Raw genomic sequence first — 14,341 nt, 5'->3', positions numbered from 1 at the left:
CTGCCTTTATCTTGATTTTAATCATGAGAAAATAATCAGACAAAATGGAATTAAAGAGCATTTGCAAAACAGCTGGCTTGAGTGACTCAGAATGTTTTCTCAGGAAGACAAAATTCAAAACACAACAAATGTGACGGGTATATGAGTGTTCATTATATCATTCTTGTGACTCTCCTGTGAAGCAAATTTTTTCAGAAGAAAATGTTGAGAAATAAATATGTCATTGCAAAAATTCTCATTTATTTAGTGTCCCTATGGGCCACTCATTTAATTTTTTCTTTGATTGTTTTAAGTTTGTAGTGTGATATATAAACCCTTATTTCGAGGAAGAAAACTTTGGTTGAAAATAAAGATATTTTAATCTGAAATACAGGAGTATCTTTGACTTATACTGATTTCAGAGTGTGTTAACTTTTATGTTGACTTTCATGCTTGTAAAAAATCTTTTTGTTCTATACTTCCTTGTATTCATTAGACTTCCTTCCATATATTTTATGTTTAGATTGTTATCGTGGGAATGGCAAAAATTACATGGGCAATTTATCCAAAACACGATCTGGACTAACATGTTCAATGTGGGAGAAGAACATGGAAGACTTACACAGGTGTGTAAATTTCTTTCTTTCAATATATAATATGTAGTGATAACAGCAGATAGTATATTCAGATACGCACATTGCTATTTCTTTCTAGTCTTTTCTATATTATATTAAGGTAATAAAAGCTTTAGATTTGTCATTCTGTTCAACTCAATTTAGCATTTTCCATCCATGTAACAAACCTTTAGATAAGTAATTCAATCTAGCACATTTTTTATTGGACATTTACTATGTGTTCTGTTCTGTGATAGGTGCCATGGGAAAAGTTAACAAAAAGTGGGCATAAGTTTTGGCTCCACTTTTAAGGATGATACGGTTATATTGGGAAGCAACTGTATGACTTGATAAGACTGTATAATTAAGTGGCAAATCTGAGACATGGTTGCGACATAAAACTGATTTTTAACAAATATCTCAGAATATACGTACTATGAATAAAAGGAAAAAAAGTTAGTGTCATTTGATCGTATTTGGCCACCACAGTCCTATGTGGAAGATATTTCTATATGTGTGAATAAGGATGTAAGGGCTCGGAGAGGTTGTTATTTGGCCTCTAGTCCTATTTTAATTATAACTTTATTCTCTTTGAAAATGTACTCACTAGTGGATGACATGGTTTCATTTAATATACTTCACAAACCAGTAGAGACAGTTCTAAAGCAGTGTTCTCTAACATAAATATGCATTTCACACATGTAATCTGCACTAACAGTCACATTTAAGGAAGTAAAAATAAACAGGCAAAACTATTTTATATAATACATGTTACTAATCCAATGTATCCAAAGCCTTTTCCTTTCCATATGTATTCAATAGAAAAATTGTCAATGAGACTTTTTACATGTTTTTCATATTACAGCTTCAAGATCTGGTATATATTTACAATTAAAGCATCTCTCAATTTGGACTAGCCACATACCAATTCTTCAGTAGCCCCATGTGGCTAGTAGCTACTGTACTGGGCACCGTAGCTTTGGGATTTCAAACATAAGAATTCTAGCCTCATGGATTTCACACTCTGGAAGGCTTCCTAGAAAAAGGGACATTAATTGGGACATATATGTTAACTAGGAGTTGGTCAAAGGAAGTGTAGGAGGAGAGTACCTCAGGCAGAAAGAATAGCTTGTCCCAAAGCCCAAAGATTGAAGTGTTGAAAATCAGAAATAATTTTGGTAAGGTTGGTCAATATCCACAGATAAGAAATTCTCCAGTAGCAAGACCATATATTGCCTTGTAAGGTGTGTTAAAAACTTTGGACTTGGGGGTACCTGGGTGGCTCAGTTAAGTTTCTAACTCTTGGTTTCAGCACAGGTCATCATCTCATGGATTGTGGGATCAAGCCCCATGCTGGGCTCTGTGCTGATAGCATAGAGCCTGCTTGAGATTCTCTCTCTTCTCTTCTCTCTCTGCCCGTCCCCCACTCATGTTCTCTCTCCTCTCTCTCCATCTCTCTCAAATAAATAAATAAACTTCAAAAAAAAACCTTTGGATTTTATCTTAAGTATTAAAGAGATTCATTACAGAATTTTAAGTGAGAATTAGTGTGATTAAGATTAAATGCTATATTTCAACACTGATATTTTTGAAGGCATTTTTAGAAATATGGTGGGGTGGACCTAGCTTTTATGGACTTGTGACAGACAAGTGTACCAATTCTGCCTTCAGAGATTTCACATTGGGAACTTGACGTTTTTATGATGGAAGAATTTATACTGCAGAAATCAGCAAGGACAACAAATAAAGACTTCATATACATCTCAGAGTGCCCTTTTAAACATTACCAGCATACCACTGGAAGTGTTTATTTAGGGAACTCATGGTTATAACTCTTAATTCACTGAGTTTGGGTTGGACCTTCAGAAATAGTTAAAAGTCATTTGAAAACAATTTGCAGGAACTTGATGAATGATAAGTTGCATGTTACCATTTTGGTTTAAGAATAACCTACAACTGAGTAAGGACATAGTACGGAATGGTGGTTTTGAAAACTGACTCTGGAAAGAGCCAGGTGTTCAAACCTCTGCTCTACTGCTTATAAGCCATGTGACCTTAGAAAAATTAGCTTCTGTGGATTACTATTTCCTCAAAAATAAGATAGCCTGTCTCATTAGGTTGGTCTAAGGTTATATATGTAAATCACATATAATAGAATCTGGTACACAGTAATTACTATATGTGTTTGCTGTTGTCATTAGTCCAGGGAATGAACCTAAGTTTGGAAAGATAGTCCAACTTTCCCTGTCCAAGATCTTTCCGTTGTTTTGAATGACCCATGAATTACAATCAAGCATAGTAGTAATTGATAATCCAAAACAAATTCAGTTACTTGTACAGTTTTCATGACTTGGTCAGGATGGCCATTTGGGATTTGGCTGTATTAAGCTCATTAAATAAATACAAATATTGATGTTATATGAGTGGGCATGGCCTTACAAAATAACATAGAGAGTTTTTGCTTTTCTTATGTAATAAACTTAGTAAGATGTAAAATGAGAAAGTGTTACTCAGTTATCTGTCTAAAGATCATCTATTTTAATTATATAAACAATGATATTTTAGAGTTTATTTCATTAGCACATTACTATTAATTTTTCAGTGTGTCTTTCTGTCTTTTCTTATAATGATGTTGCTAGTCATGCTTCTTACGTTTTTGAAACATGAAAAATACTTTTGCAATAGCTTGCATTTTCTAGGTGTTTTATAACCTTGATTTTCTTTGCCATCTGCTGTTTTTCTGGCAGTGTTTCTTCACTTCTATGAATAGGGGTATTGTTACCTTACCACTGTAATTATTAAATAGAAGCAAATCACAAAACCTCTCATCATTTTATCTGTCTAATCGCTTAGCCATATTCCAAATTCCTGAGTTAGAGCACATGATTCCAAACTGTAAGAACAACAAAATAGGTCTAAAATAAAATAATTAAAATTCACACCAAAGAGAAGCTCGTGTTGTTTCTATAATGGAAGTTACATGCTAGGATTTTATCTTCTTGGTGACAGTTTGTTTCTGTTGGACAAACTGAGCATCTTGTGATCTTCAGAGCTTGTTGTTTATGCAGGCATATCTTCTGGGAACCAGATGCTAGTAAGCTGAATAAGAATTACTGCCGGAATCCTGATGATGATGCCCATGGCCCCTGGTGTTACACGGGAAATCCTCTCATTCCATGGGATTATTGTCCTATTTCTCGTTGTAAGTACTTTCAGTGATCTTCTTCAGGTGAAATATTTTAAATACACTGAATCTCCACTAAATTGATACCTTAATCAGAGGTGGAAATATAGGAGGGCTGGAGTCAATCCTAAAGTGGGGATGCATTCCAGACTGATGGGCAGACACATACACACACACACACACACACACACACACACATCTTTCTTCATCTCTTTGTAGACAAAGAGACATTCTGATGACCTTTTAAATAATATTTTCCTCCTCAGAAGATTCTCATTTGAAATCCATACGCAATAAATGGTCATGGTTCCAATATGACTGCACCATAAAGACTTCCCTCTCAATACTAACTGTTCAGGCTGTGAGTATAGCAGAGCTCTTACAAAGCCCCCATCCAGTAACAGACCCATAGACAGACCTGAAATAACATTGCTTTCATTTTCTTCTCATGCCTTACCAAATATTAAAAAGTCTAGAGCATTCTCACCACATTTCTGAGTCAAAGATGATTTTGTTAAAAGAATATCAGTGTCTAAAGTAAAAGATATATGTAAAATACATATGTCTGATATACCTCATATAAAAGGGCTCCTATATATCAATAAGAAAAAAAATGTCACACTTTAGGAGAAAAATAAAGAAAATGAATCTTAAAGAATAAGTATAATTAAACAAATAAACAAAAATCGATTAAAACTTAATAGAAAAATTAAATTATAAAAGCATAAGATCATTTTCACCAATAAGATTGGCAAATAAGAAAGTAATTATTTATGCCCAATGTTTGTGAAGGTCTGGCTAGTTAAAATCTTTCAATACTGTGAAACTTGGTGAATTGGAAAGCTTGTCTGGAAGTCAGCTTAGAGAAATGTCTTGGGAGTTTTCAATCTTGGCACTAGTGACATTTTGTACTGCATAAATCTTTGATGTAGGAAGCTGTCCTGTGCAATATAGAATGTTTGGTAGTGTCCCCGGCCTCTATCCAGTAGGTGTCAATAAAAAAATATTGAGACTCAAAAATTATCTCTAAATATCGCCAAAAGTCCCCTGGGGGACAAAATCATCCTAATTGAGCACCACTGAATAATATATATTGAGATGGAAGTATATCCTCCATGTGGTATTGAGTGAAAAAGCCTTATTATAAAACTGTGTCAGTAGCAAAAGACCATCTTACTAGACTACATATCTCATAGCTCTGTTTATAGCAAACATCTTTAAACATTATGTTAAACTATCTCACGTCTACAAAAGGACACCCTTTATTTTAAGAATGTTTTTCTTGGTGGGTGGGGGATGAGTGAAATAGGTGAAGGGGATTAAAGAATACAATTATGATGAACACTGAGCAATGTATACAATTGTTGAATCACTATATTGTACACCTGAAACTAATATGACACTGTATGTTAACTACACTGGAATTAAAATATAAAAAACGCAAAAAAAAAAAGAATGTTTCTCTTGTGACATAAGCCAGTAGCAAGTACCCTGAAAATAGGAACAAAAGTACCCATTTTAAAGGATTAAAATGAAGAAATGATGTTTGCTTTAAAACATGAAATACAGCGGCACCTGGGCAGCTCAGTCAGTTAAACATCCGACTCTTCATTTCAGCTCAGCTCAAGATCTCAAAGTTCGTGAGTCTGAGCCCCATATGGGCTCCGCGCTGACAGTGTGAAGCTTGCTTGGGATTCTCTTTTCCTGTCTCTCTGCCCCTCCCCTGCTCATTCTCTCTCTCTCTCTCTCTCTCAAAATAAATAAATAAACTTAAAAAAAAAACCATGAAATACAAACACATAATTTATGGCAAATTAAACAGATAATTTCTTACCTTAAGTGGAAACACTAGTCATGTTTCTTTTTTTCTTTCTCTTTTTAATGATTATTTTTGAGAGAGGGAGAGAGACACACACAGGGTGGGAGTGGGGGAGGGCAGAAAGAGAGGGAGATACAGATTCAGAAGCAGGCTGCAGGCTCTGAGCTGTGAGCACAGAGCCTTACGCGGGCTTGAACTCATGAGCCGTGAGATCATGACCTGAGCAGAAGTAGGATGCTTAACCGGCTGAGCCACCTAGGCACCCCAACACTAGTCATATTTCTGAAATTTTATCATAAATAGGCAAACTTCTTAAATATGATATTCATCTAGTATGGTTATAAGTGACTTGTAACTTCCCAACCTATTTTTAATAAATAAATTCTCTATAATAGTAAATAAACACCTTATATGCTTATAAATAAATTATATATTATATATGTTATTATATTACATAAATTTATTTCATTAGTTATAATCATAGCCTTTCAAATTAATTAGTGTGTTCCTAATTTTCTATTTTTCCCATATTAGGGTTGGCTTAGGACCTTAAAATGTTCTTCTTCAGAAGATGTCTTTCTAGTTTTAGCAGTAAAAAGCAAAGAAACCTACCTATCTGGCACATAATTTTTTTTGAATGGTTAAAGGATTATTCTTTATAAACATTAGCTTTACCTGGTGGTATCTTTCTGTGACGTCTCTATGATTAAGAATGATGGAGGCTAATAAAATATCCAGTGGTCTAGGAAGAAGGGAAAATGTCAGGCTTCTAAAACAGTTCTATTGCACACCAGGACATAGTTCAGAGTAAAATGGTCCTGTAGAATATCAGAGAAGCGTAATTTGGTTTATAAACCTAACTGACACAGGACTCTAATAATTTAAAAGTTCTCAAAACATATTTTCAACTAACATTTTAAAACTAAAAGTTAGTAATGTGCTATTGAAAGACTTCAGAGTGTTGCTAGTATGTGATTAAATGCTATTGCAAATAACTCATTTTTATTTCAATATATTCTGAACATTAATTTCAATAAATATTTTTACACTGTCATTTTTCTAACTAATATTTATAGCCAGGATTTATTTATATTTTCCCACTGGTGAAAGGCTAATAAAATTTATCTTTAGAAGATTTGAGTTCTTATTTATTTAACTGTAGAGACTGTATAAATCATTTTCACACTGTACATTTGTATTAAAAAACATGCAAAAGTTTTAATTTCTTTTTAAAAAATGTTTACAGAACAATACTTAACATACATGTTTAGGATTATCAGATATGTAAAAATAAAATTGTAGAAATGCCTATATATTTACCTATGCACATACATACTTTGTAGATCTTAGACAAATCTTCAGTATTAAATACTTAGAATGTAGTGGTTAAGAGCTTCAACTCCAACTTCCAGGGTAAGAATTTCAGCTCTATTACTATAAGTGCCTTGCACAAACTTAACTTCCATCTCAGTTTGTATTACTTATTCACTTATTAATTTTAAACTCAGTTGCTAGTGTGTACAAAACCCTATGTTATAACATACTAGGTATACAACAATAAAAACAATATTTTTTTTACCTTCAGTTATCTTTCAGTGTAGAGAAGAGACATTTATGTAAATATAATTTAATAAATATATATTCATATTAAAATATATAATGAGAATGGGAACATAGATATCCACCTGGAGAAATATGTGATGTCCATAAAGTTTTGAGCTTGGGTTGAAACTAAGAATACATTACAAGAAGGTTCTTTTCAGTAAGAATTCATATTTGGTTCTGAGGCCATATAAACGTAGACACATACACATTTACCTACTCTTCCATAGGTAAACCCTTTATCAATGACATGTTTCCCTTCAAGTTTAACTTGAATCAATACAAAAGATTTGTATCATAAATAAGTATATTTCAGATTTGAGTCCTGTGGTGGAGATAGTATGGGAAAAGCAAAAAGAAGAAGCAAGAATAGTATTTGATGGTAAAATGGAAAAGGCCTAGAGAGCAGTTTCTCAAAGTTTTGCTCAAAGCGTTCAACAGAAGAACCTAGAATGCTTTTTAAAAAACTCATAATCTAGTTACCAATTCAGAATCTTCAGAAATCTGACTTTAAGTGGTATTTCAGCTTATTCTAAAGCATGAGAAATATTGGTTTAATGGAAATATATGTATATAATAACTACGAGTAATTAAAGTCCTAAATATACAATATCTATAAATTTTTAAAAATGTAAATATTGTAGTAAATTACAATAATGAACTAAGTATTTTGTTGACCTATTAACTTGATGCTTAAAAATAGGAAACTTGATATACAATAAGGATAGAATGGTCAGTCTAGTGTTTTTCAGCACAACACCAGAAGGACTAAATATCTAGTTTTTAAATTTAGAATTTTCAAGTGATTGATTGGAGTGGAATAACCAATATCCTTGATGTTTTAATGACCATAGTTGGCCTCAATCTTAATTTGTACTATGAGCTAAAACACTGACTTCAGCTGACTCTAAGACAAAACCCTCCCCAAGGATAAGCTAAAAAGGGAAATAATGAAATTTATATGTTTGCCTTTACCCTTATTCATTTTAAAATATCTAGATCTGGAAAACTAACATAAATAACAACCCTTTAGCATATATTAATTCTTATGAGATTTCCCATAAATAACAGTCAAATTTGCATGTATTACAAAGGAATCCATATGCCCTTATTGTTTTGCTGCTGGTTTATTTGAGCTCAGGGCATTTCCTGGGATTAACAACCAGCTGGGTCTAAATAGTGCCTGACTAAACTCTATAGCATGAATTCTGAACAGTCAGACATTAAACTACAGGAAATGTTGCATGCCTCATTCATTACTGCATAAGTATTTTCAAATCCTAGCATCTTCCAAGCTTTTCTCTTTGCAGAGATTAAACCCTGGTAGGGAGGTTATGAAAAAAAAAAGTAAGTTATGACATTTTAGTTAGAATTAACTTGCAGTTCCCAGTGTTCTTTTTCCCATACTTTTGTTTTTGTTACCATGTGGAAGAATCAGTATTTGAAATATTCCAACAAAACGCAATTATATTTTGTCATCCCTCTTTTTCCATTAGTGACATTGATTTCTATCTTCTCGAATTCTTTAAAAAAAATTTTTTTTAACGTTTATTTATTTTTGAGACAGAGAGAGACAGAGCATGAACGGGGGAGGGGCAGAAAGAGAGGGAGACACAGAATCAGAAGCAGGCTCCAGGCTCTGAGCCATCAGCCCAGAGCCCGATGCGGGGCTCGAACTCACGGACCGCGAGATCGTGACCTGAGCTGAAGTCAGACGCTTAACCAACTGAGCCACCCAGGTGCCCCTCTATCTTCTAGAATTCTTAAAAGAGTTTTCTGAAGCATGCGGTGTTTCAGTTATCCTCAACCATATAATAAAATAAAACTGATTTTCAGAAAAACTATAAAAGGTCCAAATTTCAATAAAAAAACAAAAGCAAAAACAAACAAGCAAACACAGTCCGTATGACTGGCTCAAGCAAACAATAATAAGCATTAGTGCTATTCAATGGAATATTCATTGTGTATCATGTTGGGCACCTCTGGGACATTTCTGTAGAATCAGGCTGCTCCGTGAGGCCAGCAGTGTAATCTAAGCTTCCAATACTCATCAAACCACACACCTGAGTGTCTCCACAGCCATAAAATAGGGCTTTCCTCACAGTACCCAGTAAAGTCATTAATACCCAGTAAAGTCATACATTATTACTAAAAGCGTACTATCACATTTTATCTTTAAATAAAATGTTGAAATTTTAGTAAATTATCCAATTCATGGATATTTGGATTTTAATATATACTTTTGGTTCTATATACCAGAAATATGTATGAATGAATTATGTATATATGTATATATTTATTTTACAGGTGAAGGTGATACCACACCTACAATAGTCAATTTAGACCGTAAGTAATCTTTTGTAATATATAGTATATTCGAATCTCTATGTGTCAGAAGTTATGTCATTATTTTCTTCATGGAAAATATCTTATCACTATATTACTTCTGTCATAAAAATAAGTTAAGCTATTTGTTTTTATTAAATTCTTCTCTATGTGCTTGTGTAAAGGGGTTACAAAGGCAACTACATACTGAACATCAAAATTCAATTCTCTATCAGAAAATATAAGATGTTATACTTAACTTTGAGAAGAGCATTTATCTTACTCATAATTTTGGGCAAAATGGACATTAATGGACCTTCACCATCCTTTAAATTAAATCAGGATGCTAAAGTCAGAAAAAAAAATAAAACCAGAAGGTTGGAAAGTTATGCAATGTGTCTACCTGCTCTATTTTTAAGGCTCTTGACATGCACCACTAGGTAAAAGACGATACAAACTGAGAGGTTCGGTTAATATTCAATTTATGAAAATCTTTTTAGAACTGCTTGTTTTTGATTTTCACATATGTCTTGGGCTGAAGGAAGATACTCAAGTGTTTTGATTTAAGAGACCACCTGCTCTGTCTCAGCCTGAAGAAGCAAATGGAAATTTTAGACCATGCACAGGAATAGATAGGATAAGGCAAGGAATCCGGAGAAGGGTCAGGAAAAAGTTGACGCCAAAGAATTCTGCATCATGTCATTTGGGTTTAATGATTTGGACATAATAATTTTGTCATCTGGATACAATTTCAATAAGTGCAATGCTGGTAACATGTTTCAAAAGGCTCTACATTCTTATCATAAAAAAGAAGTAATAAAAAACAAATATAGTTTTTTTTTTCATTGAGGCTATTGATTTCCATTGATATTCAGAAATGGCTACTATAAAGAACATTCTTCCATTTTGTATAGAGGTTTGTGAAGGAAATAACAATTAGTGTTATATATGAAGAGCCTATACTTAGTGCTTGGTGGGCAAGGCCACTCTCACTATGGCAATGCTGTCTACCTTGAGTTAACTCATTTTTTTATGTTACTTGTCTACTTAGATGAACATAGCAAACATTTTAGGCCTGTTTTGACACTATAGTCATAATACTTACCTTCTTTCCTCCAAATGTTCTTCTGACAAACTTACAGTAGTTACATTTGTTTAAGTACCATGCTTTTAAGCAAACTGAGAGGCACTGATTATTGCAAGATGTTTTGTCAAAATGTTGTCTTTGGTCCTCTTTTTAGATCCCGTAATATCTTGTGCCAAAACAAAACAACTGCGAGTTGTAAATGGAATCCCAACACGGACAAATGTAGGATGGATGGTTAGTTTGAAATACAGGTAATTATTAATAGACACAAATCACATGTATTTGAATTATTTGCAAAGTCATATTTCCAACAGGATGGTTGTACCATCCATATAGGCACCCATATGAGGGGAGCACAAGAGGAGACTGACCAGATTCTGCTTGCCAAATAGCTCCGGATTTTACAATTTGTGCCTTCAGAGACAGTGCCTTTTTAAATGTTCATGGAGGTTCCCTATGTGTTGACATTGTCTCTGATGACAAGTGACACTTCATTAATTTTTTTTTAAATTTTTTTTAACGTTTATTTATTTTTGAGACAGAGAGGGACAGAGCATGAACAGGGGAGGGGCAGAGAGAGAGGGAGACACAGAATCTGAAACAGGCTCCAGGCTCTGAGCGGTCAGCATAGAGCCTGACGCGGGGCTCGAACCCACGGACCGTGAGATCATGACCTGAGCCGAAGTCGGACGCCCAACCGACCGAGCCACCCAGGCGCCCCTACACTTCATTAATTTTTAAGAAAACACAACTACACAGAGAACCTACTTATACCTTGATATCACTGAAGCAGTTATAAAACACATGCAATTAATTCCCTAATCTAGGATATTATGACTTTATTTTCTAACATGTTTATGTGTAATCATATCAGAAACTTTATATTTGTTTTTAATTTCTAAATTTTTTCATTTGCATTCTAATGAAAATAATAATTTTAAGTTATAGAATAGTCTATCATTGAGAAAAAGATTAACCAACTATATTGATGTTGGATAGCCTAGCTATTATACTATTCAGCATGGATGAAAAATTCTTGACATGTCTATTTCTCATATCTCATGATATGTTTTCAGTAAAATCATTTTGGACAATATACTCCTATAAAAATTAAAATCACTAGTTACTTTGGAAGAATTAAATATTGAAAATAGAAGTTAGTTGAAATCTGATCTTACAACTTCCTATACATTACATATATTACACCATATGGTAGTCTGAATGTTAAAGTACCTTTGTTTTTATCTCTCTTGGAACCTCATTATATAGTCTATCCCAAAATACACTCATTTTAGCCCCATTTCCCCTTGTTTTCAAGACATTCCATGTTTCTCCCTCCAAGCCTTTAGGTTATTGTTCTCACTACATGTTGTATCTTTCTTCCTCTATTTTATGTCTGGAAAATACTTCTCATTCTTCAAATACCAACTCAAATATCTCCTCTTTTTGAAGACTCTCTATGTTCCTTTACCTCTAAGTTTCTAGTAGAGGTAGAAAGTACATCTTTTGCTACAATTAAATCAGGAATATTGAAGTAGAATAAAGACAACTTGAAACTGAAGTTCTTTTATGAATAAACTAATTCTTAGCAAGCATGGCATTCATAAATTTGATATAAATATAAATCAGACTCTAGATACTGGGTAGAAGATGGCCTGAAGTTTTCTTTTAATATGCCCTTTTGCAGAGAGTAAGCCACCAAATTTGACAAATATTTATGTCAATAATTGTGGTGTAGCTGTCCTAGGCGTGTAGTACTGAAACAGAATTGTGAAACTCACCAGAATATTAGAGCTGACTATGAAATATAAAGATTTAATGAAGACTGTCAATTTTGGGGAAAGAGTGTTTCATTTTCTTTATGATAAATTTGTTCTAATATTCCACATATATGAATTAATTACTGATTCTTTGCAAATCTCATAACTCCAGAAAAAAAAAGAGGCATATACTTCTAAATTTATTACTGACCATGGGAGGATGTATAAGAATAGTCCTCTGGAAGTCTCCATCCTTAGAGGAGCAGGTGAAACTCTTTTCCATCAGATCAGAGTACTATAAACTTTTAGAAAAAAAAATATATTTTTTCTTTTAAATCCAAGTCCTCAGTAAAAACAGCTGTTTAGTTATTCTTCCAAAACACATACTGAGAGGAATAGAAATTAAAACTCGATATACACTCTTAGCCTCCTCTGTGGTACTGGCCATAAATAATTGTGGTCTTAGTCTGGGAAACTTCTTCTATTACCCTCTGAAGCATTGAACATCTGTACTCTTTGGAAATGTAAATTGGGAAAGTTGTGTTTTTTTCCATTTCTCTGCCAAAAAATAATGCATTTACAGATTTAGGATATCATCAAGTAAATGTGCTAGTATTTTTTATTCCCTACAAATATTTAATAGTTTCTTAGATGATTTGTCTTATAAAATTGTTTTAATTTTATAAGTGAAATTTATACTGCTTGCTTTAAGCTCAACAAATTTACTCAAACTCCACTATATTCAAAGTTAACATTTCACAAATAAATAATGGTAATGAAAGAAGGGAAATAATGTCCAAATATATATTGCCGCCATCAGATAGTTTTTAGGGTTTAAGTAAAAACTCAGGGTTGCATTTTTATAATCAGACATTGAATTTAAATAGGTCTACATTGTTTTTGTCGTTCTTTTGTGATTTTTGTTCATGCTAAATATTCTATATTTGTAGTACATACTTGCTCTCACAAGGATAGATACACACACATGTGAATATGTGTGGTGGGAATGGATCTCAGTGTGTAATGATAGGGCTCATTACTCAAAAATAAAGATGATTTCGTATTTGTTATCACATGAGGAAAAAAATGCTAATGCTTCAATCGTCAAATATCATCCTTCCAGTAAAAGAGTTATTCATTTTATTCTTGCTGAGCTAATTTCTATATTTTCCTCTCAAATGCATTTATTTTTAACAATGGAGCCATAGGTTTTGCATTAATTGGCAGGCACCCTTTCTGCGCAGATGTTACTTGTTTCTCTTTCCTCTTTCTCATAGAAATAAACATATCTGTGGAGGATCATTGATAAAGGAAAGCTGGATTCTTACCGCAAGACAATGTTTCCCTTCTCGGTAAAGTGTTTCTGAAACCAATATTTGTTTTGAGCCTTCAAAAATATGTAGGGTTTCCATTTAGCTTTTAGGCTTAAAATGTGTATTCATTTAACAGATTCACCAACAAGTGTTGAACAAATTATGTACTTTCTGTTTTTAGATTTAGCTTGCAAAACTTACTTTGACTTAATTGATATTTATGTACTGGGTACTACTTCTGTTCACTTCTTTCTACAATTGGCATGACTCTCATTTGGGAGAGAATTTTGCTAGAATTATGTAAATAATCTTTCCCCCCACCTCCTACTTGCACTCTATATTTCCAGATAGAAATCCTTTTCTTAGTTATCAGCAAATTTCTCTCAATTCTCACTTCTCCTTTCTTATGCAGATCCAGGCTCAGAAGCATCCTGGGATTAATTTTTAATGAGAATTAGCCTAAGGAAAAGTTAAGGAGGTAGCATTTGTAAACTTACTTCCTGATTCTCATCAAATTCACTTTGATTTTGTTGGTATAAATTCTCAATCCCCATTAATAAACCAAACATATACAAAGCTAAGAAGGAAAATCTGCAGAAAATTATACTTCATGTGATGTGCTTCACCTGAGAATTTTTCACGTGTGACTAAAAGAGTT

At 33.3% G+C, this 14,341-nt stretch overlaps 1 protein-coding gene across 3 annotated transcripts in view; it reads left to right on the top strand.

Annotated features, from left to right (window-relative positions):
* Positions 1–14,341, top strand: part of HGF (hepatocyte growth factor) — a 76,049-nt gene that overhangs the window by 52,542 nt on the left and 9,166 nt on the right. For all 3 annotated transcript variants that reach the window (XM_019451301.2, XM_019451302.2, XM_019451300.2), the window contains 5 exons: positions 503–605; positions 3,662–3,795; positions 9,506–9,544; positions 10,765–10,861; positions 13,648–13,722. In XM_019451301.2, the coding sequence (XP_019306846.1) occupies positions 503–605; positions 3,662–3,795; positions 9,506–9,544; positions 10,765–10,861; positions 13,648–13,722 (448 nt within the window). The remainder of the gene's footprint in view (positions 1–502; positions 606–3,661; positions 3,796–9,505; positions 9,545–10,764; positions 10,862–13,647; positions 13,723–14,341) is intronic.

The sequence above is a fragment of the Panthera pardus genome, unplaced genomic scaffold, assembly GCF_024362965.1.
Source record: "Panthera pardus isolate Hobbes unplaced genomic scaffold, ASM2436296v1 HiC_scaffold_8, whole genome shotgun sequence".
Taxonomy (NCBI): Eukaryota; Metazoa; Chordata; class Mammalia; order Carnivora; family Felidae; genus Panthera; species Panthera pardus.
The sequence above is the reverse complement of the archived record's forward strand: the minus strand, read 5'-3'. Positions and strand labels throughout refer to the sequence as shown.